General features: G+C 55.2%; 8 protein-coding genes across 8 annotated transcripts; 3 read left to right on the top strand and 5 right to left on the bottom strand.

Moving 5' to 3' along the window:
• Positions 1–74: 74 nt before the first annotated feature.
• On the top strand, positions 75–1371 carry BROUX77_001048 (uncharacterized protein; the record flags this gene model as incomplete). Its single annotated transcript, XM_073745434.1, has 3 exons — positions 75–112; positions 220–881; positions 935–1371. The coding sequence occupies 3 exons, from the start codon at positions 75–77 to the stop codon at positions 1369–1371; spliced, it is 1137 nt and encodes a 378-aa protein (XP_073609283.1).
• A 564-nt stretch (positions 1372–1935) lies between these two features.
• BROUX77_001047 (uncharacterized protein) lies at positions 1936–3233 on the top strand (the record flags this gene model as incomplete). The annotated part of the gene is made up of 3 exons (XM_073745433.1): positions 1936–1971; positions 2085–2295; positions 2365–3233. The coding sequence occupies 3 exons, from the start codon at positions 1936–1938 to the stop codon at positions 3231–3233; spliced, it is 1116 nt and encodes a 371-aa protein (XP_073609282.1).
• A 481-nt stretch (positions 3234–3714) lies between these two features.
• Positions 3715–4259, bottom strand: BROUX77_001046 (uncharacterized protein; the record flags this gene model as incomplete). The annotated part of the gene is made up of 2 exons (XM_073745432.1): positions 3715–4049; positions 4112–4259. The coding sequence occupies 2 exons, from the start codon at positions 4257–4259 to the stop codon at positions 3715–3717; spliced, it is 483 nt and encodes a 160-aa protein (XP_073609281.1).
• A 796-nt stretch (positions 4260–5055) lies between these two features.
• Positions 5056–8684, bottom strand: BROUX77_001045 (uncharacterized protein; the record flags this gene model as incomplete). Its single annotated transcript, XM_073745431.1, has 2 exons — positions 5056–8150; positions 8225–8684. 2 exons carry the CDS (start codon positions 8682–8684, stop codon positions 5056–5058), a joined length of 3555 nt encoding a protein of 1184 aa, XP_073609280.1.
• Positions 8685–10096: 1412 nt separating this feature from the next.
• Positions 10097–11229, bottom strand: BROUX77_001044 (uncharacterized protein; the record flags this gene model as incomplete). Its single annotated transcript, XM_073745430.1, has 2 exons — positions 10097–11097; positions 11166–11229. The coding sequence occupies 2 exons, from the start codon at positions 11227–11229 to the stop codon at positions 10097–10099; spliced, it is 1065 nt and encodes a 354-aa protein (XP_073609279.1).
• Positions 11230–15997: 4768 nt separating this feature from the next.
• Positions 15998–16401, top strand: BROUX77_001043 (uncharacterized protein; the record flags this gene model as incomplete). Its single annotated transcript, XM_073745429.1, has 2 exons — positions 15998–16133; positions 16235–16401. The coding sequence occupies 2 exons, from the start codon at positions 15998–16000 to the stop codon at positions 16399–16401; spliced, it is 303 nt and encodes a 100-aa protein (XP_073609278.1).
• A 258-nt stretch (positions 16402–16659) lies between these two features.
• BROUX77_001042 (uncharacterized protein) lies at positions 16660–18033 on the bottom strand (the record flags this gene model as incomplete). Its single annotated transcript, XM_073745428.1, has 3 exons — positions 16660–17038; positions 17116–17729; positions 17848–18033. 3 exons carry the CDS (start codon positions 18031–18033, stop codon positions 16660–16662), a joined length of 1179 nt encoding a protein of 392 aa, XP_073609277.1.
• A 1409-nt stretch (positions 18034–19442) lies between these two features.
• On the bottom strand, positions 19443–22491 carry BROUX77_001041 (uncharacterized protein; the record flags this gene model as incomplete). Its single annotated transcript, XM_073745427.1, has 4 exons — positions 19443–19486; positions 19553–19622; positions 19682–21463; positions 21562–22491. The coding sequence occupies 4 exons, from the start codon at positions 22489–22491 to the stop codon at positions 19443–19445; spliced, it is 2826 nt and encodes a 941-aa protein (XP_073609276.1).
• Between the last annotated feature and the right edge of the window lie 1583 nt (positions 22492–24074).

The raw sequence follows: 24074 nt of genomic DNA, 5'->3' as shown, positions 1-24074 counted from the left end.
ATCATGGCTTCCATCTCAAGATCCGATAGTGCCCCGATGGCACTCTTCTTTATCTTGGTCCACTACAAGCAAAGATGGCTGATAGACAGAAGAAGGCCATCGTGGTCATTGGGTGAGTCCATACTGGCAAGAGCCACTCTATACACTGCCCAATGCCCTCCTGACTTTATTTCCAAGTTTATGGCTGTCCACATACTCACGCACATGAATCCCTCCCAGCGCTGGCGTTATTGGGCTCAGCTGCGCCCTATACCTGCAAACCACTGGCCACCGTGTTGCCATTATCGCCCGCGACTTTCCTGAGCCCATTGACCTTGCCGGACCGGACCCCGCGACGCGCCGCATCGACTACGCCTCGCAATGGGCCGGTGCGCACAACCGATGGGTGCCGGCCACGACGGCGTGGGAAGAGCGCGACCATAGCTTCGCTGTCGCCACGTTTGCACACATGCGCCGTGTAGTGGCTGAGGACAATGCGTCCGTGGCGGCGGCAGCAGTGGGCCCGCCAGTGGCGTCGGCTGCTGCGGGCGTGAGCTTTGTCAAAGCCGAGGAATACCTCGAGGTGGCGTTGCCCGAGTATACGGAGCTTACAGAGGCGCGCGCACGCGAGCTTGGCATGGCGGGATTTCGACTGCTGGCACCGGCGGAAATGCCGTCGGGTGTTGTCTGGGCGTGCGAGTATGACACGTGGTGCGTGAATCCAATGATGTACTTGGCATATCTGGGACGGAAGCTAGCCATGGGCGGCTGTTTGTTTGTGCGCAAGGAATTAAAAGCTCTCGAGGAAGCGTTTGCAGAAGACGCGCGCATTGGAGCTGTTGCGGCCGTGGTTAACTGTTCGGGGTGGGGCTTTGATGACGCCAATGTGTTCCCGATCCGAGGTGAGTCCTGCTGCTATTTTCCCGTTGGCCTTTCTAATCTGACTCCCGCCTAGGCCAAACCGCAGTTGTATCAAACCCGTGCTCCAAGACCATTACGCGCCAGCGCAGAGACGGCACATGGACTTTTTGCATTCCGCGCAACTTCTCCGGCGGCACTGTCATCGGCGGCACCAAGCAACCGCATGACCTGAGCCCGCACCCCGACGCCTCGACCCGAACAGCACTCCTCTGCGCCTTTGCCACGACCAACGCCAGCTTCGTCGCCGCCGAGATGGGCGGCGGGCCACTGCGCTGGGCGCGCGACATTGTGGGGCGGCGGCCGGGCCGGCGCGGCGGCATGCGGCTGGAGCGCGAGATCCTCGGACCCGGCAAGCCGGCCGTCGTGCACGCGTACGGCGTCGGTGGCCGCGGCTACGAGGTGTCATGGGGCGTGGCAGAGGCGGTGGCCGGGCTGGTGGGACAGGCGGCGGACGCGAGAGCCAGGCTTTAGTGGAGTCGCGGCAGAGTCACCGCTGTGGGAGCTGCGTGGAGGCATTGGGCGAGAAAACAAAAACTGGGCGAGGAAACAAGAACTGGGCGAGGGAACAAGAGAGACACGCGGCGCTGAGTCAAGGTGCCCATGACGATGCAAGGTTTTCAACGAGGCAGATGAGTCAACTACATTGCAACATGCCGTTGGTGGCTTTTGCGGTGCGTCAGAGAGCCGCTGACTCATCGCTTGGCCTCAGGTCTTAGGGAGCGACATTTCTATGTAGATAGCTATTAACTGCAGTTTCCCGCTGCACACAGCAGTTCTTTCCGTCTCGTCTTTTTGTTAGTAGAATATTTCCTGCCCATTCCTTCCCAGCTTTCAATTGCCTGCCGTTTTTGACGTGACTCCCCCTCACCCCCACTATTTATCGCCTAGAAACAGAGCAATTACCACTTGCAAGCAGTCCGAGTCCATCACCATCTTTTTTTCTTCTTCTCTTTTTTCTTCTCTCCTCTCAGATATTCTCTGCTTCTTCTACGCACAGCCCTTTTTTTCCCTCCTCACTTCCACGCAACCGCCACCATGTCGACCACTCTGCATCTGCGCGCCGAGACCAAGGTACGCCTGCCTTTTTGCCCTGTTTCCGATCCCGCAACCGCCCCGCATGCTGTGTGCGTCATAGGCAATGGCCGTTCTTTTTTCCTCATGTACTGACTGCCCCGTCCCGATAGCCTCTGGAGCACCGGTCTGCTCTGACGCCCACCACCACCAAGGCGCTGATTGCCGCCGGCTACACTGTCAATGTCGAGCGCTGCACGATGCGCGTCTTTGACGACAAGGAGTTTGAGGACGCCGGCGCCACGCTGGTGCCGACCGGTAGCTGGACCGAGGCTCCGGCCGACCACATCATTGTCGGACTGAAGGAGCTGCCCGAAGAGACCTGTAAGACATGATATTGCGCGAGTCCTCCAGCATGTACCGCTGGCGCTGATTGCTAACTTTCTTCGCCAGTCCCCCTTAAGCACACCCACGTCCAGTTCGCCCACTGCTACAAGGAGCAGGGCGGCTGGCAGGAGGTGCTGGCGCGCTTTCCCCGCGGCGGGGGCACGCTGCTGGATCTGGAGTTCCTGACGCACGAGAACGGCCGCCGTGTCGCTGCCTTTGGCTACCATGCCGGCTTTGCTGGCGCTGCGGCGTCGCTGATTGACTGGGCGTGGCAGATCAACAACCCCGGCAAGCCCATGCCGGCGCTGACCAGCTACCCGATCCAGGACAAGCTGATTGCCGACGTCAAGGCGGCGCTGGCCGAGGGCACCAAGAAGGCTGGCCGCCAGCCGCGCGTCATCATCATTGGTGCACTGGGCCGCTGCGGCACGGGCGCCGTCGACATGGTGACTGCCGCCGGCATCCCCGCCGAGAACATCCTCAAGTGGGATGTGGCCGAGACCAAGGTCGGCGGTCCGTTTGCCGAGATTGTCGAGAGCGATATCTTTATCAACTGCATCTACCTGATGCAAAAGATCCCCAACTTTGTCGACCTGCCGTCGCTGCAGACCCCCAAGCGCAAACTCACCGTCATCTGCGACGTCTCCGCCGACACCACCTCGCCCTACAACCCCGTGCCCGTGTACAACGTGGCCACCACCTTCTCCAGCCCCACGGTGCCCGTCACCGGCCTCGAGGGTGAGCCGTTGACTGTTATTGCCATTGACCACCTGCCCTCGCTGCTGCCGCGCGAAGCCTCCGAGGCCTTCTCCAACGACCTGCTGCCGCACCTGCTTGAACTCAAGGACTGGAAGAACGACGGCGTCTGGGCCCGCGCCAACACCCTGTTCGAGTCCAAGGTGGCTACGCTGCCGGCCGAGGCTCTGAAGAACTAGGCGCAGACACTGACGCTGTGACGGACAATTATGAGAACAAGAGAAAAAAAAATGAAGCACTAAAAAAAAAGACACCAGACCGGCTTGGCACCAAAGGTATTAAAGGCCACGTCTGGGAGGCGTTGGGGGCGTTCTTGATAGTACTCGTACATATTATACAGACATTCTTGTTCGGGCTGAAGAGCGTGCGCCTGATGCGTTCGCCCACGCCGTAAAATGACAACCACAAACAGTTTGATTTCTTCTCCTCTTAGGCTTGTAGTGTGTGTAAGCAGTGCAGTGTGTGTACTCACGTAACGTCATGATGTATATATGCAATCAACGGCCCGGCAGCGTCTCATCGAGGGGCGTCTCTCCTGCGGCGCGTCTAGTTTATCTAAAAATACACAGAGGCAGAGGGCTTGCTCTGCTGTCTCTCCCACATCTCTTTTTTTTCTTTGTTTCTTCTTTTTACAAATTCTCCATCATTCCCTTTCCAATCTCACCGACCATCATCAACCCGCGGCCGATTCGGCGCCGCGCGCCCCCCGATCTTTTCTTCCTCCTGGAGCTTGGCGAGCATGCGCCGGCGCTCGTCGGCGTCCTTTTGCGGCAGGCCCCACCACTCGCGCACAAAGGCCTCCTGCTCGGCGGCCTTGATGGCCTTTTTGGCGCGCGCCTCGGCGCGCTCCAGCCGCTTGGCGAACCACTCCTCGCGCGCGGCGTCCATCTCGCGCGGCGTGGCGTGCGCCTTCATGCACGCGTTCATGATGCGGTGCGGGTCGCTGCAGGCGAATGGCACGGAAAAGGTGCGTCCGCTGGCGCATTCGGCAAAGGCTGGCAAGGCGGTTAGCAAGGGAGAGAGAACAAGGATGGGGCGCCATGGAGAACAAACTCACCTTTGATCTCCGGCGCGCAGTGCCGCCGCACTCGCTCGCGGTATATCTCTTGTACCTGCGCCTCCTGCGACGCCGAGAGCGGCAGCGGATTGCGCGAGGGCATGGCAGCCCGGCGGGCGGCCCCGATGTCTGAGCTAGAGTCTGACATGTGTGGATGTGTAGAAGGGGGCAATGCGTCACGAGTGACTCTGTAGCGTCGAGGGTCTTTCTTCTGCCGAGCTCCTGGGCGTGCTCTTCGGTCTCTCGTCGCCTAGAATCTGGCGCCCGCTTGTCTCCTCGGCTGGTCTATCCTGTTCCTCGGGGGAGGTGTCTAAGACGCAGGATGCTCTGTCTCCGTGCGGCGAGAGGTTGTCGTCTCGGTTTCAAAGGCGCCGGCTAGTTATTTTTTTTCTTCAAAGGCCGTCGTTAGCTCAGAATACCGTGCTATAGCCAATTGTTCTAGTCGTCGTCGTCGTTTGATATTTTTCGAGTGCCCCGCAAACCTCTACTGAGCAAGTTTTTTTTTCTTCCCTCTTTCTCTTGTTTCTCGTCCAGGAGGGACAAGAAGAATAGGCAGGCAGACAACCCAAATATAAAGAGACAGAGAAATAGAGAGGAGTCTCTCAAACACCACCAGAAAGAAAGAAAGAAAAGTAATAGATGTTCTTGCTTTGCTGACTAAAGCAGACAGAGCGTTCTGAAGAACAGAGTGACATTGACATTAGCTAGAAGCGAGGCTAAAGTCGGCACGACAAATCCAATGATTCTGCCACGGCTCACCGCTTTGGGGATACATCGCCGAGCCAACTTACAAGACTCTACACACGCACTCATACAGACTTAGATTCAAAGATAGAGATGATGCAAGACAAGTATAATTCTCTTGGAAACACTAACGATAAAGAAACCACGGGCTTGAAATTGAACTACTCTATCTCTCGTATCCATCACGACACACAATCGCTTCACTCGTAGTCGGCAGTACTGCCACCGGGCATTTCAGTCTCGGTTCCACGCTCGCGGTCACGGTCTAAATCCACATTCTCCTTTCTCGTTGATGCCGCAGCAGCCTTGTCCTTTTTCTTCGACATTGAGAAGCGCCATGACGTCATGCGGCCCTCCTTTTCCCTGTCCTTGACATCGCCAGCATGGCCCGTCGTCGTGGCAGTGGCCGTGGGAGAAGCCAGCAGACTCTCGTCGTAGCCGTCGGCACCATCGCCCAGACTGAGACTAGACCGCGCATCAAGCGATGCCTTGCGGTCCGACGTGGCAGACGTGCTACCCGGTCCCTTTTTAAAGAGACTGCCCGTCTCCTTGCTCAGACGAGACGACAGACTAAACCGGCTGGAACTGCCCTTGCGAAACAGCTTCATCAGGCTATTGTCCTGGTGTCCCTCGGAACTAGATTCCAAGGCAAGGGAAAGCATTTCATGGGAAGACGACGCCGATGCCAAGTTCTGCGAGTTTGCCGAGATTGTTTCTCTACGCTTGGTGGACTTGCCAAATGGATCATCGCCATAGTACCCCTGAGGGCTACTGGCAATAAATCTGGACGGGGGAGACTGACCATAGTCCTCGGTCATCGTGTGGCCCTTGTTATCTCTAACCCAGTTGCGACCATCGCTCTGCTCGCCCTCGCCATCAGGCTGGAAAGCACTGGCCATAAAGGTGGGCGCATTCGGGTTCAGACGTGCTACGCTGGCTGAAGAGATGCTCTGAGCATTCGGCGGCCGGCTACCAATGACGCCAACTCTATGGGCAGGAAGCTTTTGGAGCTCCCTCTCGTCAAGAATATCATCATCTTCCGTGGCGAAAAAAGCACCTCCTCCATTGCTAGGATTGGCATTGATATTGACGCCATGGATGGATGTGCGACGAGAGGCACTGCGTGCGTGGTGCCAACGAGATTCGGTTGGCCAAGGCCGGTTCTTGGAGAAACCAGCAGTAGGGTCACCCGAGCCCCAAGGCGATCCACTATCAGTAGAGGGCCTAGGCAGCTCGGCCGAAGCTATCGACGAAGGACGCGGACTGCTGGGGTCACGCTCATGCATGCTTCCTAGAATCAGGCTTCCCGACGTAGAAAACGGGTTGTGCATTCGGGTTGGCACCCGGCTAGAGCCAACGGCACCAAACACGTCGCTCGAGTCCGTGTGAATGGTGTTGCGGCTCAAAAGACTAAAGCCCGTTCTCTTGTCGTGATCCAATGGTGGTGGGCCGTCGTTTTGTCGAGGGAGAGATTGGCTTTGCGAGGGGCGCAACGAACCAAAAGGCATGCCCAGATCGGCATCCTCAACTGAGGGCCGGGTATGGTGTTTTGGAAAGCTGAATAGACTGGTGAAACGCTGGTGCTGATGTTGATTCATAGCAGGTCCGTTTACAGGAGCCGATTCGCGCAAACCTTGGACTTTAGATCGATCAGGAGTCTCTGGACCAAGGGTAGGAAACGGCAGGTTTCCAGATGATCCATGCGGACTTGATAGCAGACTAGGCGATGGGTCCGAAACAGTTGGTGACTGAGCATCAGCGATCGGTGGTGTAGCAGCGAGAGCAGAAGGGACAGTCACGTTGGTAGGAAGGGGGCTACCCCGCTCTCCATCGCTAATGTCGTTAAAGTCGCCAAGAATACCACTGGGAAGTAAAGAGGTGGCAGTAGGGCTCAGAGGCGGCCCGCTAGGTGCATGCCTGTACTCTATAGGCGTAAAGCCATCGTCCGAGGCATAGTTTTCTGTTGTAGGGGGCATGTCGATATAAGGAAAGCTGGCATTCTGTTGGAACCCAGACACGTTGTACGATGTATCGACAATGGGAAACTGCATACTGGGAGATTCGGAGATGTTGTTGCTACCGTGGCGATTGCGAAGAGTCGCTTGCTGGTTGCTTATAGGGATTTGGCGGTCAAATTCAGTCGACGTAGAAGTGACAGGACCCATGTTCGCGTTGGGTTGTCCATAATATCCAGCCATGGAGCCTTGCTGGAGCTGATGGTGGTGGAGACTAAGGTTTTCGTTCTGTAGGCGAATGTTTTGGTATTGGACTTCGAGCTCGTGGCCCTGTGTAGTAAGAGATTTGATGCGGTTTTCAAGTTCGCGCTTAGTGGCCTCTTTTTCGGCTACAACCTTGGCATGGGCCTCGTTGGTAACGTCGCCGTCCTCGCTAACAGAAAGCTTGTGGCGCTCAAGCTTCATGGCTTTAACATGCTTGCCCTTTTGCTTTAACGAGGCTTCAAGAGCGGCACACTCTTCAGCCAGCTTGGCGTTGTCGGCATCGAGCTTTGTAGTCTTTTTCATATAGTCTTCATCGAGAGCCTTGGTATCTTCTTCAAAGGTTTTGCGCTTTGATTGCATGTCTTTGATGCTCGTTCCGAGCTTGGCGATGGAGATGTGGATTGCTTCCAACTTGGACTCCTTGTCTTTGAGGATCTGCTCCTTTTTTGCCTTTTCCTTGTCGGCAGCGCGTTTGAGTTCCATAGCAGTTCGCATTTGCTTGCGTAGCTGCTCGGTCTTGGCATCACGTTCCTTGTTGAGTCGTTTCTTTTCTGCCAGCTCAGACTTGAGGTCGGCCTCCTGCTGCTTGAAGTCGTCTTCTTCGCGAGAGTATTGTTGGGCGGTCTCCTCGATTTCGCGGCGGGTCCGCTCAAACTTGTCATTGAGATCCTGGAGGGACACATCGGCCTTATCGATGATATCTTTGAGGGCAGGCTGGTCGGAGCTCGTCACAGAAGGCGAAGTCTTGCGGTTTATGGTGTTTCGTCGCTGGGCGGTGCTAGCATGAGCATTCGCAGGGGTAGAATCAGAAGGACCTTCAGAGGCGGTGGTGGTGGATTTGTTTCGGTCAGCGCCGCTGGCGACGCGGGATCGGGCGTCTTGTTCACGGAAGCTGGCAGGGAGCTGTTCGTCAGCCATGATAGGGCGGCCATTAATATCGTAGGTCTGCAAGCGGATGACGGGGCTTGAGACCTGGAAGTTGTTGAGGCCAACGGCAATGACACGAATGTTGTAGAAATGGCCTGGCTTGAGTCCAGTGACGGTAATGGCAGTTTCCTGGGCTGCAGATTCGCCGACTGAGGGGAGAAGGGTTAGCAGGGAGAAAGGCATGGTAGAGAAAGCCAGCCAGCGCCACGCGGTCAAGACTCACCATTGACGCCATTCACTTGGATCAGGAAGCGCAGCACGGTGCGGGTCTGCGAGGGGCGCGCCCACTGTAGCGTGGCAGAATCGCTTCTGATGCCCGAGAGCGAAACATCAGGAGCCTCTGGGACCTCGACATGTAGGGTCTTGATGAGGACGGGAACAGGGGTGGAGAGCGTCTGCCACGATCTCAGGACGAGCCAAACAAAGGCCAGCAAAGTCACAGCCATGTTGACATTGTTGACGAGCACAATCTCCATGCGCGAAGTCAGAGTCGCAAAGTCGAGGTAGCCGGTGGCGATTTCGGCAATACGGGACCAGACAGACCAGAAGGTCGAGACGAAGATCAGGGTGTGGGTGAAGTTGTCGAAGGCCGTGGGGGCTCGGGGCGGGCGGTGGAAGCGGCACAGGATGACGGTGCCAATGAGGGTGAACTTAAGGAGCAGCTGCGTCCACCACCATGTCATATCGGATTTTGTGGGTCGGAGGGCTCTGCGGCGAGGGGCGGGGAGGAGGCGGCGGCGGCGGCGGCGGCGGAGGCGGAGGCTGGGCCGGGAGAGCAGGTGGCAGACTCTAGAGGTTGGGCGGGCGCGGGCGAAAAGGGGCGAGAGTAAAAGAATAAACGGCGGTAAGAGAGAGCGGCCGGGTGAAGACAAAAACCAAAACCGGCACAAGTAAAACAAAAAAGAAAGAAAGAAAAAAAGCTAAAGCTAGGCCCCGTTTCGAGACATCCAGGCGCAGCGTGGGGTCACTTTGCTTCACTGCACTTCAGAGGTTGAAGGGAAAACTGGAATCCGGCGAGCGCGCAGGCAGGGCCACAGAAAGCGTCCGAGAGCGTCGAGGCGTCATACAACACGGGCCGGAATAAAAGAATAAAAAAAGGGCGATGCCGGCCGGGGGCGTTGAGATTTGGCGATGGGCGGCGATGCAAACGAAGGCGAAATTTCTGCTGGTCGTATTTTGGGTACAAAGTGACTTGTGCAGAACAAAACGGATGCAGCTGAACCGTAGCCTTGTTTGTAAACAAAGAAGAAGAAAAAAAAATGGCCTTGCGGTACGTACGGCTCGGTTAGCAGGTACCTCGGCCTTATTATGGCTATAGGCGGCGTCGAAAGTCATGCACTAACAGCAACTGGCAAGCACATAAAAAAACAAAAAAAAAGGAAAGAAAAGAAAAAGGCACAGTAAGTAATACTAACAAAAAAAAACAACGTGATTCTTGGCTTTCTCAACTGCCAGCTTCTCATGTCATGCTCTTGCACTTTTCTTTCGATCTCCAACGCCTGGCACCTCAGCCTCTCCTACTAGCAAACTAGCCCTTGCATGTATGCAGCCATGACAGCTGCCAGTCTGTCACTGCCAGCTGCCTCACTAATAGCCACATCTGATCTGACGGCGCCGGAAACAGATGTCTGACCCGCCCTGCGTTTGAAACCGAGTTTCTAACCCTGACCCTGAACATGCCTGCGACGTCATGCTGCCTTAAGCCCTACGTGCCCAGCTGTTCTTGATCGGAAAGCCGCATGTAACATGTGTGCAATCCTTTCGAAGAGGCTCAATGCACAGTTCTTTTTAATATTCAAGCTTCACTTTACTGTTCTTTGGTGGCACCAAGTACTCATAAGCAACTAGTATTAACATCAAGACTCAAGGCCTTGCTCTCAGGTAGCATAAAGACTACGGCTTCATAATCATGGTAAGAAACACAAAGCGCAAAAGCAGAAAACCAAATACTAAAACAGAAACAAGCGGCAGGACACAGGATTCGCCTGTTTAGCCCCCCCAGACTAGATAATTGTCACAACGCCCCGAGGAGACACGAGATGGAAATTCCTCCCCTCCCCCCGAGGGTAAAAGAAGCCGAAGCGGCAGCAGCAGCTTATTTGCTGGTGTCGACAACGTAGCGGCCGGCAATCTGGCCCTTCTCCATGAGCTCGTAGATCTCAGGCAGCTTGCTGAGACCGACGGTCTTGAAGGGAGCCTTGATGAGGCCGCGGCGGAAGAACTCGAGCGCCTCGGCCGAGTCGGCACGGTTACCGACGTAGGAACCGCGGATGTTGATCATGCGGATGACAGTGTTGAAAACAGAGGCGCGGATAAAGGCTCCAGCGGGCAGACCAATGCACACAACGGTACCGCGGCCACGGACGTACTCGGCAGCCTGCTGGAAGGGCTTCTCGGTGACGGCCAGCAGAATGGCGGCGTGGGGGCCCTCGCCATCGGGAGTAGCGGCCTTGACATCGGCGACCAGGTCCTTGGACTTGGTAAAGTCGACATAGGTAGAGGCACCCAGAGACTTGCACATGGCGCCCTTCTCGTCACCACCGTCAATAGCAATGGCGTGGAGACCCATGGCCTTGGCGAACTGCACGGCAATCGAACCCAGACCACCACCGGCACCGACGATGGCGACGTGCTGGCCGGGCTTGATGCCGGACTCCTTGAGACCCTTGTAGACAGTGATACCGGCGCACAGAATGGGAGAGACGGCCTCGAGGTCACACTCCTTGGGGATGCGCGCAACGTGGGCGGCGCTGGCGACGGCGTACTGCTGGAAGGAACCGTCGACGGTGTAGCCGGACAGAGCGGCCTTGGCGCAGAGAGGCTCATCGCCGTTCAGGCAGTAGGTGCAGGTCAGGCAGCTGTCGTTGAGCCACTTGACACCGACGTGGTCACCGAGCTCAATGTCCTTGACCAGAGCGCCGCGGGCGACAACGATACCAGCACCCTCGTGGCCACCAATCAGGGGCATCTTGGTGTCCAGGGGCCAGTCGCCGTTCATGGCGTGCAAATCGGTGTGGCAGACACCAGAGTACTTGATGTTGATCAGGACTTCGCTGGGGCCGGGGGTGCGGACGGGCACCTTTTTGTAGACGGGCACTGGGAGAGAGAGTGTTAGTAGGAGCCGGTGCGGGAGAGGCAAGGCTCGAGGGCCGGTTGAAACGTACTGGTGCCGGTCTTCTCGATGACCTGAGCCCACTGCTCGGTAGGAATGTTGGGAATGGCAGACATGATGGCGGTTTGGGTGTGGAAAAGAAAAAAGGTGGTGTAAGTGGAGAGTTGAAACGGAGTCTGGCAGGACTGGTTAGACTGTGAGTGAAGATGAGAGTAGAGTAGATGAAGAGGAAGCTGAGAGCTGATGATGGAAGAGAGAGAAGTAAGAATGAGCCAGACACGGTGGACACGGCGAGTATTTAAAGTAAACGGAGAGAGTGAAGGAGGTGTAGATGGATAGGTAGAAACGTAGCTTTCAAAACCGAGCAAAGCTAGCCGTCAACAGCAAGCGCAGGGCGGTCGAAACGGGACGGAGGGGCAAAGCAGAAAGAAAGAACAAGACAAGGAAGGAGGTCTACCCCCCCAAGCATTGGCCTGAGTGGGTGGGAGAGGGCAGAGGGGTGTGGGTATAGATGGAGAAGAAGCGGCGGGCGGTAGTGATGGGTGGAGTGTTTCGTGGCATGGCGTGTTCATTCTCAATCTCGCAGTTTTCTCAGTGCCAATGCGCTTCCGCTTAGGAGGTTTTGCTGTATAAGATACAAGATACATGCAAGGTAGTGAGTGAGTGAGTGATGAGGGGTAAAGCCGGTAAGACAGTAGCAAGCAAGAGCAAGACTCGACTGGGCTGGGGCTAGCAGCACCCTGTCTGGAAAACGCAGGCGATAGCGCCGTTGGCGAGCTGGCGAGGGGGAGCGTTTTGCAGGTGGGCGAGGAACTCCAACTCCAACTGGACATGTGCATTATACTACACCCCATACATAGTTACGTTGGCAGGAAACACGGAGAGCCGCTGGCGGAGGGAAAGGACCAGTGGAGCAGAGGGGGAGGAGGACCTTCGGGGGAAGCGCTATTGTTGCTGTTGCTTTTGCCGCTGTTGTGTTAGTGCGGTGGTGACTTGTTGCTGCTGCTGCTATTGCTGCTCTCTGATGTCAGTCTGCGCCCAAAGTCGTACCACTTTCTGCCGCCCACTCGAGTGGCTCGACATTGACTGCAGCTCATAGCGAAAAGAGACAACAAACACCCAAGGGCGGGGGCACATGGGGGGACAGGAAGGGGGCTAGAATTCCCTATCCTGGCTGGCCCAGCAGCGCCTGTCGTGTCCTGGAGCCTGTCCCAGGTGGCCTCTCCCACAAAACAGGTGGTATGAGCGCTGGGAAATCGCCTGTTGTTCAGGCCGGGCCTGGAGCCGGCGGCACCTGGCAGATAGGGCATAGCCATAGCCTCACATCATGCTTGTAGCTGCCAGTCATGCTATTCTGGGCGCGTGGGTGGGTGAGTGGGCAGCTCTGTCTGGCAATCGGACTCGCCTTGGAGCAAGACGGGCCTTCTCCAGAACCGGCGTTTTCATCGCGTGATCTGCGGATGCCTCGAGTCTCAGGACGCCATTTTTTCTTTTGGCGAGAAAACAAAGTGGGGGAACATGAGCCGCATGTTGAATGAGACGAGACTACTCACCACACACTCAAGCACAGACTAGCAATGGCCAGACGGACGACAGGAACTGCAGACCTTGGGCATTGAGGCTCTGGCTGGACTGTTTGCTGCGGTATTTTTACGACGGCTTGGTGTCTTGTCAACCGCATCCCTTCCAGCTCGCTGTCTGTCTCGGTCTTGGTCTCGGTTTATGTGCTGTGAGTGCTCCCTGGCAGCTCATTCTCAGGCTCACTCTCATGTGAAGATGAGTATGAATGTACATACATGAAAATGTAGGCTGAACGGGTAGGTGCGGCGTTTCCCCCACTGCCTGCCCTGTTTTGACAGGCTTCGTATTTGCAGAATTGGAGAAGCTCTTGTCCTTGCCGCCGCAGTGTAATCAATCTTTTTTTTTCATGCTATACTCATGCCCTACGCAACTCTGCTCATGCCCTACTCATACCCATACGCATGTCGTTCATCCTCATTCATTCGTACTTGTCCAACGCCTCCCTCACATGCTTCACACACGCAAGCCCAAGCCCGCCCGCCGTCGCTGTAACGGAACATCCAAAAAGGGTTCTTCACGGTGCTTCTCCAACTGCAAGCTCCAACGCAGGTGGAAACGCAGAGCTTTCCCCAGCTTGTCGCTGTGTCGCTTCACTCTTCCTCAACCAACTCTTCACTCCCCTCCCCCTGTCTACAACGGTTAGCGGGACCCCCTCCACTATTCTCCAACTTTTCCTAACGGCCGCTCTCTCTCTCTCTGTGCTCTAAGACTCAAAGAAGGCCTGAAGGAGCAGCAAGGCCAGCAGAGCCCCAAGCTCCAAGAGAGACAGCTTGGCGGGTTTATTGATTCATTTTATTCTTCTTTCTTCCTTTTCCCCGGATCGACGGAAGCAAAGCGTTTCTGACAGCCGTAAGAAACTGAAGCTAGCAAATGAACCGGCGACTCTCACTCACACTCTATCTCACTCATTCACTCTCTCACTCTCTCACTCACTCTCAGCATGTCTACATCTGTCTGTCTCTCATCCACTCCCTCCCTTCAACCCTATCATGTGATTATTGTGTTTCTCTGGTCACACTCCGTCTTCCGTCTTACATGTTCTCGGTGCCGTGGTAGTCTTGACATCTGAATCTATGTTCCCCTGATGCATGTATAATCACTAAGAAACACCGCCTTGAACTCAAATGAACAAGAATATGCGATACAAACCAAGCCATAAAAGGCCCTCTCACTTTGATGTCTCGCTCACACTCTCACACACAAACCCACTCTCCACTGCCAGCTCCGGGCCAAAGGCTCGGCCCCATGGTTCACCAAGCCATGAGATCCTCAGCTCACCGTACCCTCTCATCTCTCATCTCTCATGCCGACTCACTGAGCTTTGAACAGCTCAATGACACACTCACACACACATACACTCAAAAAATAAAAGCCTTCTTCCGGGAACCCCCCCGCGCTCCTCCCTGCGTGTCTGATCCCTGATCCTCTATCCCCTTTCCCCTCTTGTATCACACCGTTTTCTACAGCCCAACGCATCTCCGCAACCGCCGCTGCTACCGCAGTCCGACCGCCCCGTTTCTTGGGTCTCAGCAAGAGACGACCTGGCTGAATCTCATTCATATTCATACGAGAATGAAGACATGGTTGTGAGTTTGTTCCTTGGACGCACTGGGAAGCTTGAAGGTCTCCCCCTGTCCTTGCCCTAAAAAGCTTCCTTCGAGTTTCCTTGCCTCCTTTCAACAAGTCCGTCCCCTCTTCCCCATCCTTCGCTGCCACCTCCCCCCTCCCCATTATCCCTGGACAATGGGCATGAGATGAAAAGCCGAGCTTAACTCAACCGGACGCACGGAAAGACCTAGAATAGAACGACCAACGTTGGACGTCGATGATCCAACAGCCGCTGCGTTTTTTTATGTATGTTTTCTTTTTTTCTTCCCTGGCTCGGCGTCAGGGATCTCAGGCCGAAAAAGGAGAAAGGGCCAAGACTCTCTGCCAAACACAGACACATACGTACGTTACATACATGTAGATAGTTACTATCCAGCTTTACAAAGTGGTCACGGGCACCTCAGCGGCTCATTCACGTATGAGAGAGAGAGAGAATATGTGTCTGTGAGTGAGAAAGAAATAGCGCGGGGATGTGTCTTGCTTTCTGCCCCTCTCTTCAAGCCTCACCCTGGACAGCGAGTTGGAGGTCTGGCTGGGTGAGTGGATGAAGCGGCTCTCAGCTCAGACGCGGAGGGAGAGTGAGTTGGAAGCGGGCTTGCCAGGAGACCTCACGTTTAATCAAACTGAGCGCAAAAAAGGAACTCAAACAATAGAGGGGCGTGGGCATAGTGTCAGTGACAGTGACAGTGGCTTGAGAAGGCTGCTCTCTCTGCTGATACACGCACACGAGTCCTCTCTGGGGATGCTCCTTTGGCTAGGCTGGTCTAGTGGAAGGCTGCCTTGATCGCGTCGGCGTCTTTGGAGATAGAGGTTGAGACCTGGGCTAGACGCAGCGTAGAAGAAAGTCTGGGCCATGGGCAGACGAGCCAAGAGGTCGCCAGTCCAAGGACAAGTCCTACAGACTATGTGCTGTCGTATATAGTGTGTCTTGGCCCCGCCATTGGCCGCCCAATTCCTGTTTCCTTGGTCAATTCTTCCTCCTTTGTTCTTTTTCTCTTCTCTGGGCTTGTTCCCCAGAAACAATAGACTCATGTCATCATTTGTGTCTTACAAAAAAGTCCGGGGAACGGCTCCCAGCAGATGTCAGAGACGGGCGGTGAATTTTGCTATCTGCCGATGATGGTGGGGGTTGTGGTGATTAACCCTTGGGCTGTTATCAATCTAACCCATGGTAGTAGCATTAACCCAGGGTCATGCTTCCACCGGAGAACCCTAGTCCTTGCTCTCACTAACCCTTGTCTTGAGCATGTTTCAAATCCCGCTGACTAATCCCCAACTTTCTGGCGCCGTCTCGGCATCGCATCCAATTTCAATATCAAAAAGGCGTCATCTCGACTCGACTCGCCTTGTTTGGCCCCTCGAGCCTCGCCTTGACAAAGACACGCGAGCAAACTGCGCAAACAAAGACGAGGCCAGCTCTAAATATAAAGACAATTAGCCTCAGAAACTTGCTCACTGTAATTAATCCCGTTGTCTGTCCATTGTACGTTGTGGCTCGGACGTGGCCTTTTATCTTGCGTTACTTGGAGCTTGTACCGTGTCGCAGATGGTTCCGGCACCTAGTATAAATACGTGACCTTCCCCTCTTTTTTGCCAGCCCCCTTGAGCATCCATCTGTTCTCCTCGTGAATCTCACCTTCTCCCTCTCTTTCTTTCTTCACTTTGTCAAACTCGTCGTCCAGCTCTTTGCCCATCATGATCGCCACCCAGCCCGTCCAGCCCACCCAGCCCACCCAGGCCGACCAGACCGAGCATACCTACGAGTTCAACGTCGCCATGTCCTGCGGCGGCTGCTCCGGTGCCATCAACCGTGTGCTGACTAAGCTCGATGGTAAGCCAGCCCCCATGCACTCCCGCTTATGCACTCCCGCTTCGCGCCGCGCTTCCAGTTTCCAAGGCTAACCCCGGCGTTGTTCGCTTCGTGTTCTACAGGCGTCAAGTCCCACAATGTCTCACTGGAGGATCAGACTGCGACGGTTGTCGCCGAGCCCACGTTGACGTATGAAAAGGTGCTGGCCACCATTGCCAAGACCGGCAAGAAAATCACCGCCGGAAAGGCTGATGGCGAGACCCGCAGCATCGAGGTTGTCACTGCGTAAGAAGCCCGTCTTTGTGGCAGGAAGGGGTGAGAGGGTTGGAGAAAGGGCTAAGGACTGCGCGTCCCTGATAGACATAGACAGCCCGGACCCGGCTCGGAAGCCACAGACGGGGCCCCGATGCGCATAAAGCTACATTAGTTCACACGCTGCTGGAACTCAGCTTGTCACCGATGCTTAAAGAAATGCCATTATATTCATGTCCCCCATTCTCATTGTCGCCCTGCAGCGCCAAAGCCGCCGTGCTGTCTGCCTCTAATGTTACGTCACGTCTTCCCCGCGTATAATGTCCACCCACTCGTACCCCACGCTCTGATCCGTCAGCTTGCGGCCTGCGCTACACCCACACTCACAGCCAACCCGGCAAATCACCTGCTCCTCCGTGACCCTGACGCTGACCGTCTTGACGATGCCGTCGCTGCCATACGACGTCACCGAGTCTGGCGTGGGCGCCCGTGACTCCGCTGCGACTCGCCCGCCAAAGTGATGGTGCCTCTCCGAGACCGCCAGCGACAGGCACGAAGCCAGTTTGCGCGACAACGACGGCGCCGTCACGCCCCGCGTGGCTGTGTACGGAAGCGCCTGTGAAGATGCCGCAGCTAGCAGATGGGCAGCTGTGATGGCGAGATTCGCAATGACCCTGAGACCGCGTTAGTAGGACGTTCACTCCGGACACTTTTGTCTTTTTTGTTCTCTTCCCTCCGTTCGCCCACTTACACATCCACCATCATCTCCACTAGAACCTCGTCACCCATCTCCGGGCGTGCCCCGACAACTAGCGCCTCGCGCACCCCAACGCCCTGCACCACGACACACGCTCCCAGCACCACCGCTGCCACAACCGCCAGGCCTCTCCGCCCGCCAGAGCCACCAACAGGCACCGCGCGCGCCGCATGCACGCACAGCAGCGCAAACACGCTCCCGCTAAGCACGGCGTACCCCGCCGGGACGCCCGTCTGCGCGGCTGCGGGGATGCACGACGCGGCGGCGCGCGTGTTCCAGAGCGCCGAGAGCGGCTGGCACTGGAAACTGGTCGTGAGCACCAGCGCGGCGGTGGCGCAGAGGAGCAGCGTCAGCGTGCTGGTGAACACGTGCCGGTGCAAGCTGGGCGGTGGCGCGGGCAGGTAGGTTGGTGTAGAGAAGCGCGTGGATGCCGGTACGGGCGTGTGCGATGCGCTGCGGAGCTGGAGGCATGCAGATGTTTGGGCCAGCGCGCAGCTGATTGCCAGACAGGGCCGGGCGGCGTATCGCAAGTGCAGCGCGGCGACGGGGTCGGAATCGGCAGAGAGGCCCGAGAGGGTTGTCATGAAGAGACCGGCGCCAGCAAAGATCTAGTAGGGCAGACAGACATGTTAGCATCCAACCACAACCACAGTGCAAAAGTCCGACGGCACAGGATGTGCGTATGTACACTTCCTCGGCCTCTGACATAATCCGGGCACAACGCACCATGCTCCAAAAGACAACATATTCGTCCCACTCAACCTGCCGTGCTCGCCGTTGCCGTGTGATACACCGCAGCGCACTACACGTCAGCGCCAGCATCCACATGGCCGCTGACACCGCAACGAGGGCCGACCCAAGCCACGGCGTGCCAGGCGACACCGGGCTAGACATCGAAGCCGGAGTATCCATGTGGCAGAAAGCAAGCACAGAGTATTGATTAGTCGCAGAGAAACAAGAAGACGGGTGTAGTGGGAGGGTGTATGATCCAATCGGCAGCAGCGCATAGCCAGAAACAGCTGGACGAGAAAGAAGAAGTCAAGAAATGCTGGGACCGCTGGACCCGTGCAGCAGACAAAGACGTTGTTGTGTGCGAGGGAACAATCGGGTCTTTTGGCACGGGGCCTTCTTTGTTTCTTCGCCGTCGTGCCATGCCGTCCATCTATCTGCCTCGCCATGGTCTGTGGCCACAATGCTGACATGCGCACATCCACAGGCCTCGTCTCGCCTTGTCTCATCTCCCACACCAACCTCTGCTCCTCATCGCCCGCGCTGGAATGCTCATGCTCACCCACCACGCGCTCGGCCAACATGCCAGCGCCGGCTGACTAAGTGAGCAAACGCCAACGACTTCTCGCCAACGACGCCACACACACACACACAGTCCAGAGCCCAAGCCCAGGCCCGGGCCTGATAGTCTCACTGCACTTCCTAGTCTTGTTCCGTCCAAACCTTCCATCGAACCAAGATGGCCCTGGACTGCCTCGTGCGACTCTCCCCCTCTTCGGGCTCTCTCCTCGCTCCCCTGCACGGCCGCCATGACAGAGTCCTGCATGGCATCCGGTACGCTATAGAGTACGTGTGTACCCCATGAGCCACAAACCTGTTGCTCCCTTGCACGTCTTCTGGATCCTCTCAACCTTTTCTCCCTCCCTTGTGTCTCTTCCCACCAATATGCCATTCCAACTTCCACGACCCCTTCTCTCCGCTGCCACATGCCACGCCCGCCCAGACTGCTTGGTCTACGCAAGGGAGAAGATCCAGATAACCTTGTCGCGGGCCCCAGCCCTACACACATACGCAGGGCATCATCTCGAACTTCGGCACGTCGTGCTTTACAACCCTGTTTGATACCGAACCCTTGATGTGATACCAAGGACCTTGATACAAGTACATAAACTTGCAGTCCAAATCTCAAGCAAAGGCCAAGTGGGAAAAATTGCATAAATCAACCAGAAATAAGATAGAGATAGATAGTACACGGCCTTATCCCATCACCGGAAAGAAGAACCAAGCCGCCAAAAACCACGCATGTCGTCATCATAGCAGATGGGTATCGTATGCCAGAAGCCAGGGAGAGACAAACGAAAAAAAAAGAAAAGAAGTGCAGAAGAACCAAACAACGAATATAAAACATTAATTGAGGAAGAAGCAAAAGGGAAGGAAAAAAAAGAAAGAACAAAGAAGAAAAAAAAACCCCGAGATAAGAAACGCATTCAATGGTCGTAAAGAAACAAGAAAGAAAGATTGCAACAAAATGATTAAATGGGAAAGTGACGAACAAGCAGGGCCAGAATCGGCTCTTTGTTTCATCACAAGCATTATTGGTGCGTGTCACGGCGGCCCATTCCGTGTGTGTGTTCGTCTACAGCCGAGTGAACCCGGCGTTAGCAAAGCCTTCTCGAAGCAAACTCCCAACGAAAAGACTTACCAGGAGCGCCTGGAGGCACCATTGAGCTCCAGTTATCAAAGTCGAAGAAAACAAGGTCCTGGCTTTGTATCTACACTGCGCGTTAGTCCTGTTATAGTTTTGGAGGGAGAAAAGAGTCACGGCACATACCTGAGAGCCAATCAACCCGTTTGCCATGGCCTCGTTGGACAAGAACATGTTGGGTCGGATCTGGAACTGGTCCATGACCATCGGGTCCGGGGGGCTCATGCCCGAGTGCATCTGTCCGTGCATGACCATTGGCGTGTGTCCGGAAGCTGCCACATGGGGCACATGGATCGGCCCCGTAGGCGCCTGCATTGCCGAGAGGTCGATTTGTTTGCTTTGCGAAATATTCATGTTGCGATAGCATTTGGACCGCACAGCCTCAAGGCCCGTGGTGACATCCTCAACCTTGGGGTCAGACCGCTGCACGCTGTAAAAGACCACCGAGAGCGATACAATGTCGTTGATGTCGTTGGCACTGACGCTATCGACCAAAAAGTCCAGCGAAGATTTGACCGCTGCCACCAGCCGAGCCGGCGCCCAGACGTCGCTGCTCATCAGCGGCGGAAGATCGTTTTCAGTGGTTGTGCTGGTACTATTCAAAGGGGTCGATGATATGGCATTCGAGTTCTTGACAAAGAAGCACAATGAAAAACAGGCCTGGATGATATCCTGTCGTAACAATTGCCCAAACATGTCGCGTATCTGCGGCGCATGTTGGGTCTGTAGTGTAATTTCATCCATGTAGCGCAAAATCATCATCGACGACCGCAAGTATGCCCGGACGATTTCTATTGGAGCGTCCGAAACACCAAGCGCAAATGGTCGGTAGAGAGTTAACAGCGTCCGACGCACTTGGATGTCCATCATGATCCGCAATATCCACAGCCCGTTAAATTCTTGCGGATCAACTGTGTGTCTGGGAAAGATAAAATTAATGTCCTCCAGAAAACGCTCCAGTTTATTTCCCAGATCCAGAATCTCTGTGTAGTCGCGTACATTATCTATGCGATGCACCACATGTGACACTCGAAGACGTGTAGGCAGCGTTAATGCTGCATAACAATGCACTTGGGATTGAGTAGGTTGCTCAATGGGCTTCCCAACAGGAAGCTCTACCATAGCAGCGAATATGGATTCATCGTCAATGTTAAGAGCTGGACGGCAAGTGTAGTCGCCATCACGGACTAAAGCTGGGAGATTGCAAATCATCGAGACGTGCAAGTCCATATCCAGAATAGAGTACCATAAACGCCGTCTAAGCTCTCCAGTGAAAATGGGCATCTTTTCATACTCTGAAGGATCACGATGTAGGCCCATAGTCATCGCCATGCGAACAATATAGCCGAGTTGCGTCCACGCATCATGGTCACGAATCGTTGAACTTAGTCTCATGCAATGAAGTAAGAGAAGCTCGGTTTGAAGCGTTGTGATATCAACCAGCTGTTTCCCCCGCAGCCCATCCAGCCATGCCCGTACCAGTGCACAGGCGGTGGGAATGTGTATGCCATCTGCCCTCTCGTTGCTCAAGCCCCGCCCTTTGGAGGCGAATCGAGAGCCGATAGCAACCGCAGTCAGGAGCTGCGGAAGAAAATAATCCTCCAACACGCCGCCCTGCCAAAATACATCGCATTTTAGGCGGAAGCTTGGGATGTGCAGAAAACGAGAAACGACTTCGCTCACCTGAAAGTAGGTCTCCAACAGCGGTATGCAAATTTCCTGTGGTGGTAGAATGTCGGCCATACGCTTGCTAATAGGAAGCATAGAATCGACATACACTGAGATAGGCGTAACTGCTTTCCGGTTTTCAACCTGGAGGTATTTGTGTAGATTTTCAAGAGTAATAAACAGATCACGCAGACCATCGACCTTTGAAGGATTGGCAAGGAGACTTTTGGCTTGGGGAAACTGTCGAGATGAGTGATGCCATTAGTATGTCAACGCATAACAGGACAAGAATTTTGTATCAAAAGCTAGGCCTTGGTTACTAAAGCAAAAATACGTACCAAGTTTAACAGTACACGAGGACTGTTCTGGCCAAAGAAGCGCGTTCGGAGAGCATCGCTTTTGATGGTCAACTGCCGTATCGTCTTGGGGCTTGCAGCGTTCAGCATTTTAGACCCCGAGTGATCTGTCCTTGCAGGGCTCTTGGCCACGACAGCCTGTTCAAGTCTTTCCAAACGCACCACCAGCTCATCCAGTGAAACGAACTCTCCATTGTGCATTACGCCTAGCGGCTTGACATCCCCTGAGCCTATAGTGCTCAGACCAGAACCAAGTGCTATACCACCGATGCTAGCTAGGCTGTTGGATGATGAGTACACCTTTTTGGCGGGCCGCGAGTCGCCCTCAGCATCGGAGCCATCGGAAAGATTGGCTGAGTCGAGATCGGTAGCATAACGACATATACGCTGTGACTTTACGCACTGCGAGCAATTAGAGCCGCGGTCACAGCGGAGCTTGCGTTTTCGGCATTCCGTGCAAGATTTGACAGGTCGAGGGCGCTTAATGCTTCGGTTGTTACTGCCATTAAAGCTATTGGTTAGATATACGGGCGTTGTGCCAGGAGGGTTTCCGCCGGTGGCAACGTTTTGCGTGGGTGAAAGCCCAGGAGTCGACGAGGTTTTCATATAATCGCCGTGTAGTTGCTGCTGTTGTTGTTGGGGAGTTTGCTGTCGTGGTTGCTGCTGTGGAGTTAAAGACTGTTGTTGTTGCTGTTGTTGTTGTTGCTGCTGTGGTGCCATAGCATGATGATTTTGTGTGATTATTTGCGGGGGCAGCGATTGGTGCATGTGGCCATGATCTGGTATATGAGACTGAGGCTGAGACTGTGGGATAGAGTGACGCTGCTGCTGTTGCTGCTGCTGAGGATGACGAGCGACATGCTGAGAATGTTGCAGGTGATGCTGTGGCATCATAGAGTCCTGGGGCGTCATCTCGCGGTGCGGCTTTTGCCGGAGCGCTAGCCCTAGTGGCTCCGATTCCCCGTGACGGACCGGCTACCGGACAGAGTGACCGGCGCGGGCGTCTTGCGGGAGGGGAGACAACACGGAATAGATGGCAGGGTGAGCAAACTAATGCCCAGGGCGGAAGTGAGAAGCAGGACGTTTGAAGAGGACCGAAGAGCGACAAAAGCGGCCCAGTGTACCGGGAGGGGACTCGGTTGATCGGCTGTCGGTACCAAAGCTCCCGGTCAAGCCAGCCCTAGCTATTGGTACCTTTTTTACACTCGGCCGGTGGGGAGACTAAAAAAGGGTAGGAGTGCCGCAGAATCTGGGGATTGAGGGTTGTGATTTTGTGATTTGTTCGAGTTTCAAGGTTTCTCGGCCGATTGATATGGGTGCAAAGAGACGATTGGGGTCGTGGTTGGTTCGTGGTTGAGTTGTGTATGGCTGGCTGGACTCCTGGAGGGAGGTGGCTTTAGCGCTGAGTGGCGTGAGGAAACCGAAGCCGGCGCTGCGAAGGAGGACAGGGCGTGTGGGTAAATTGGGCAGGAAGACGGAGGAAGGGAGACGTGTTGTGCAGCGGCCCGCAGTACACAAGTGCAAGCCTGGCTAAGATCGAGCGGGCAGGACGAGAGAGTGGTGTCTTGTAGTGAACACTTGTTTGAGATGAGGGCCCTGGCTGAAAGGGCGGGAAGCGTAAAGTCAAGTATGTATGTAGGCAGGCAGGCGGAGGAGGGGCTTTGTCGCTAGTGTGGAGAGGATCTTGGCCACTGTACGACTGTGCACATTCAGAGCAGCAGTAGGGGCCTAATTGGGGCTGCTAATATGCACACTTGTATGGATGCTGGCGGTTTTCAGCCACCCGCTCCCTCACGATTACGTGTGCATGGGCACGGCGGGATTTATGTGCCTAGAGCCACGGACCGAGCAGAAATTTTACTCGGATGGAACTCTGTGGGCGAGTTTGAGTTTGTGTGTGTCTGTTTTTGCGTTTGTGTGCGTGCGTGTGTCGTGTTCTAGAGGTTGTGCCGAGAGCAAGAGCAGAGAGCAGAGAGCGGAGAATGAGAAAACAAATGGCGCAGCGGTCAGGATTAATGCAGGCAGCGGATGAAACGACATCCAATCAAATGGGAGAAGATGGATGGGCGAGACCGCGGCCAGACTGCAGCGGACGGCGAAGGGCAAAAGCGATGAAGGAGGAAGAAAAAGAAAAGAAAGAGGAAGAGGAACCGGAAACAAAGTGCAAGAAGTTTTCACGTCGCGATCACGACGGCACTTGCCAATATAGTCTGCATGTACATGCACGTCTGGGGGCACTGTACAAGACCGCCGCCTGCACTGTACGCCCGCATCGCACACCACCAAGAAACAGGCGATATTGCGCACATGAGCACGGTACAAAAAAGGGCCTCCAGCACTGTCCTGCGCAGCACCGCGAGCAAGCAAAGCAGGAACGCGTCTGTCTGTCGGTCAAATGATCAGACAAAGGAAGCACGCTGTGGATCGGGCAAGAGCGCTCACTGAGAGATGGAGCCTCTGCAAAGCGGGTAAGGACCTCCAAACAAAGAGGCAGG

The sequence above is a fragment of the Berkeleyomyces rouxiae genome (genome assembly GCF_048999995.1).
Source record: "Berkeleyomyces rouxiae strain 22BRR77 chromosome Unknown BrBRR77_ptg000001l, whole genome shotgun sequence".
In the NCBI taxonomy this organism is placed as follows: domain Eukaryota; kingdom Fungi; phylum Ascomycota; class Sordariomycetes; order Microascales; family Ceratocystidaceae; genus Berkeleyomyces; species Berkeleyomyces rouxiae.
This window is presented reverse-complemented; position numbering and strand designations above follow the sequence as displayed.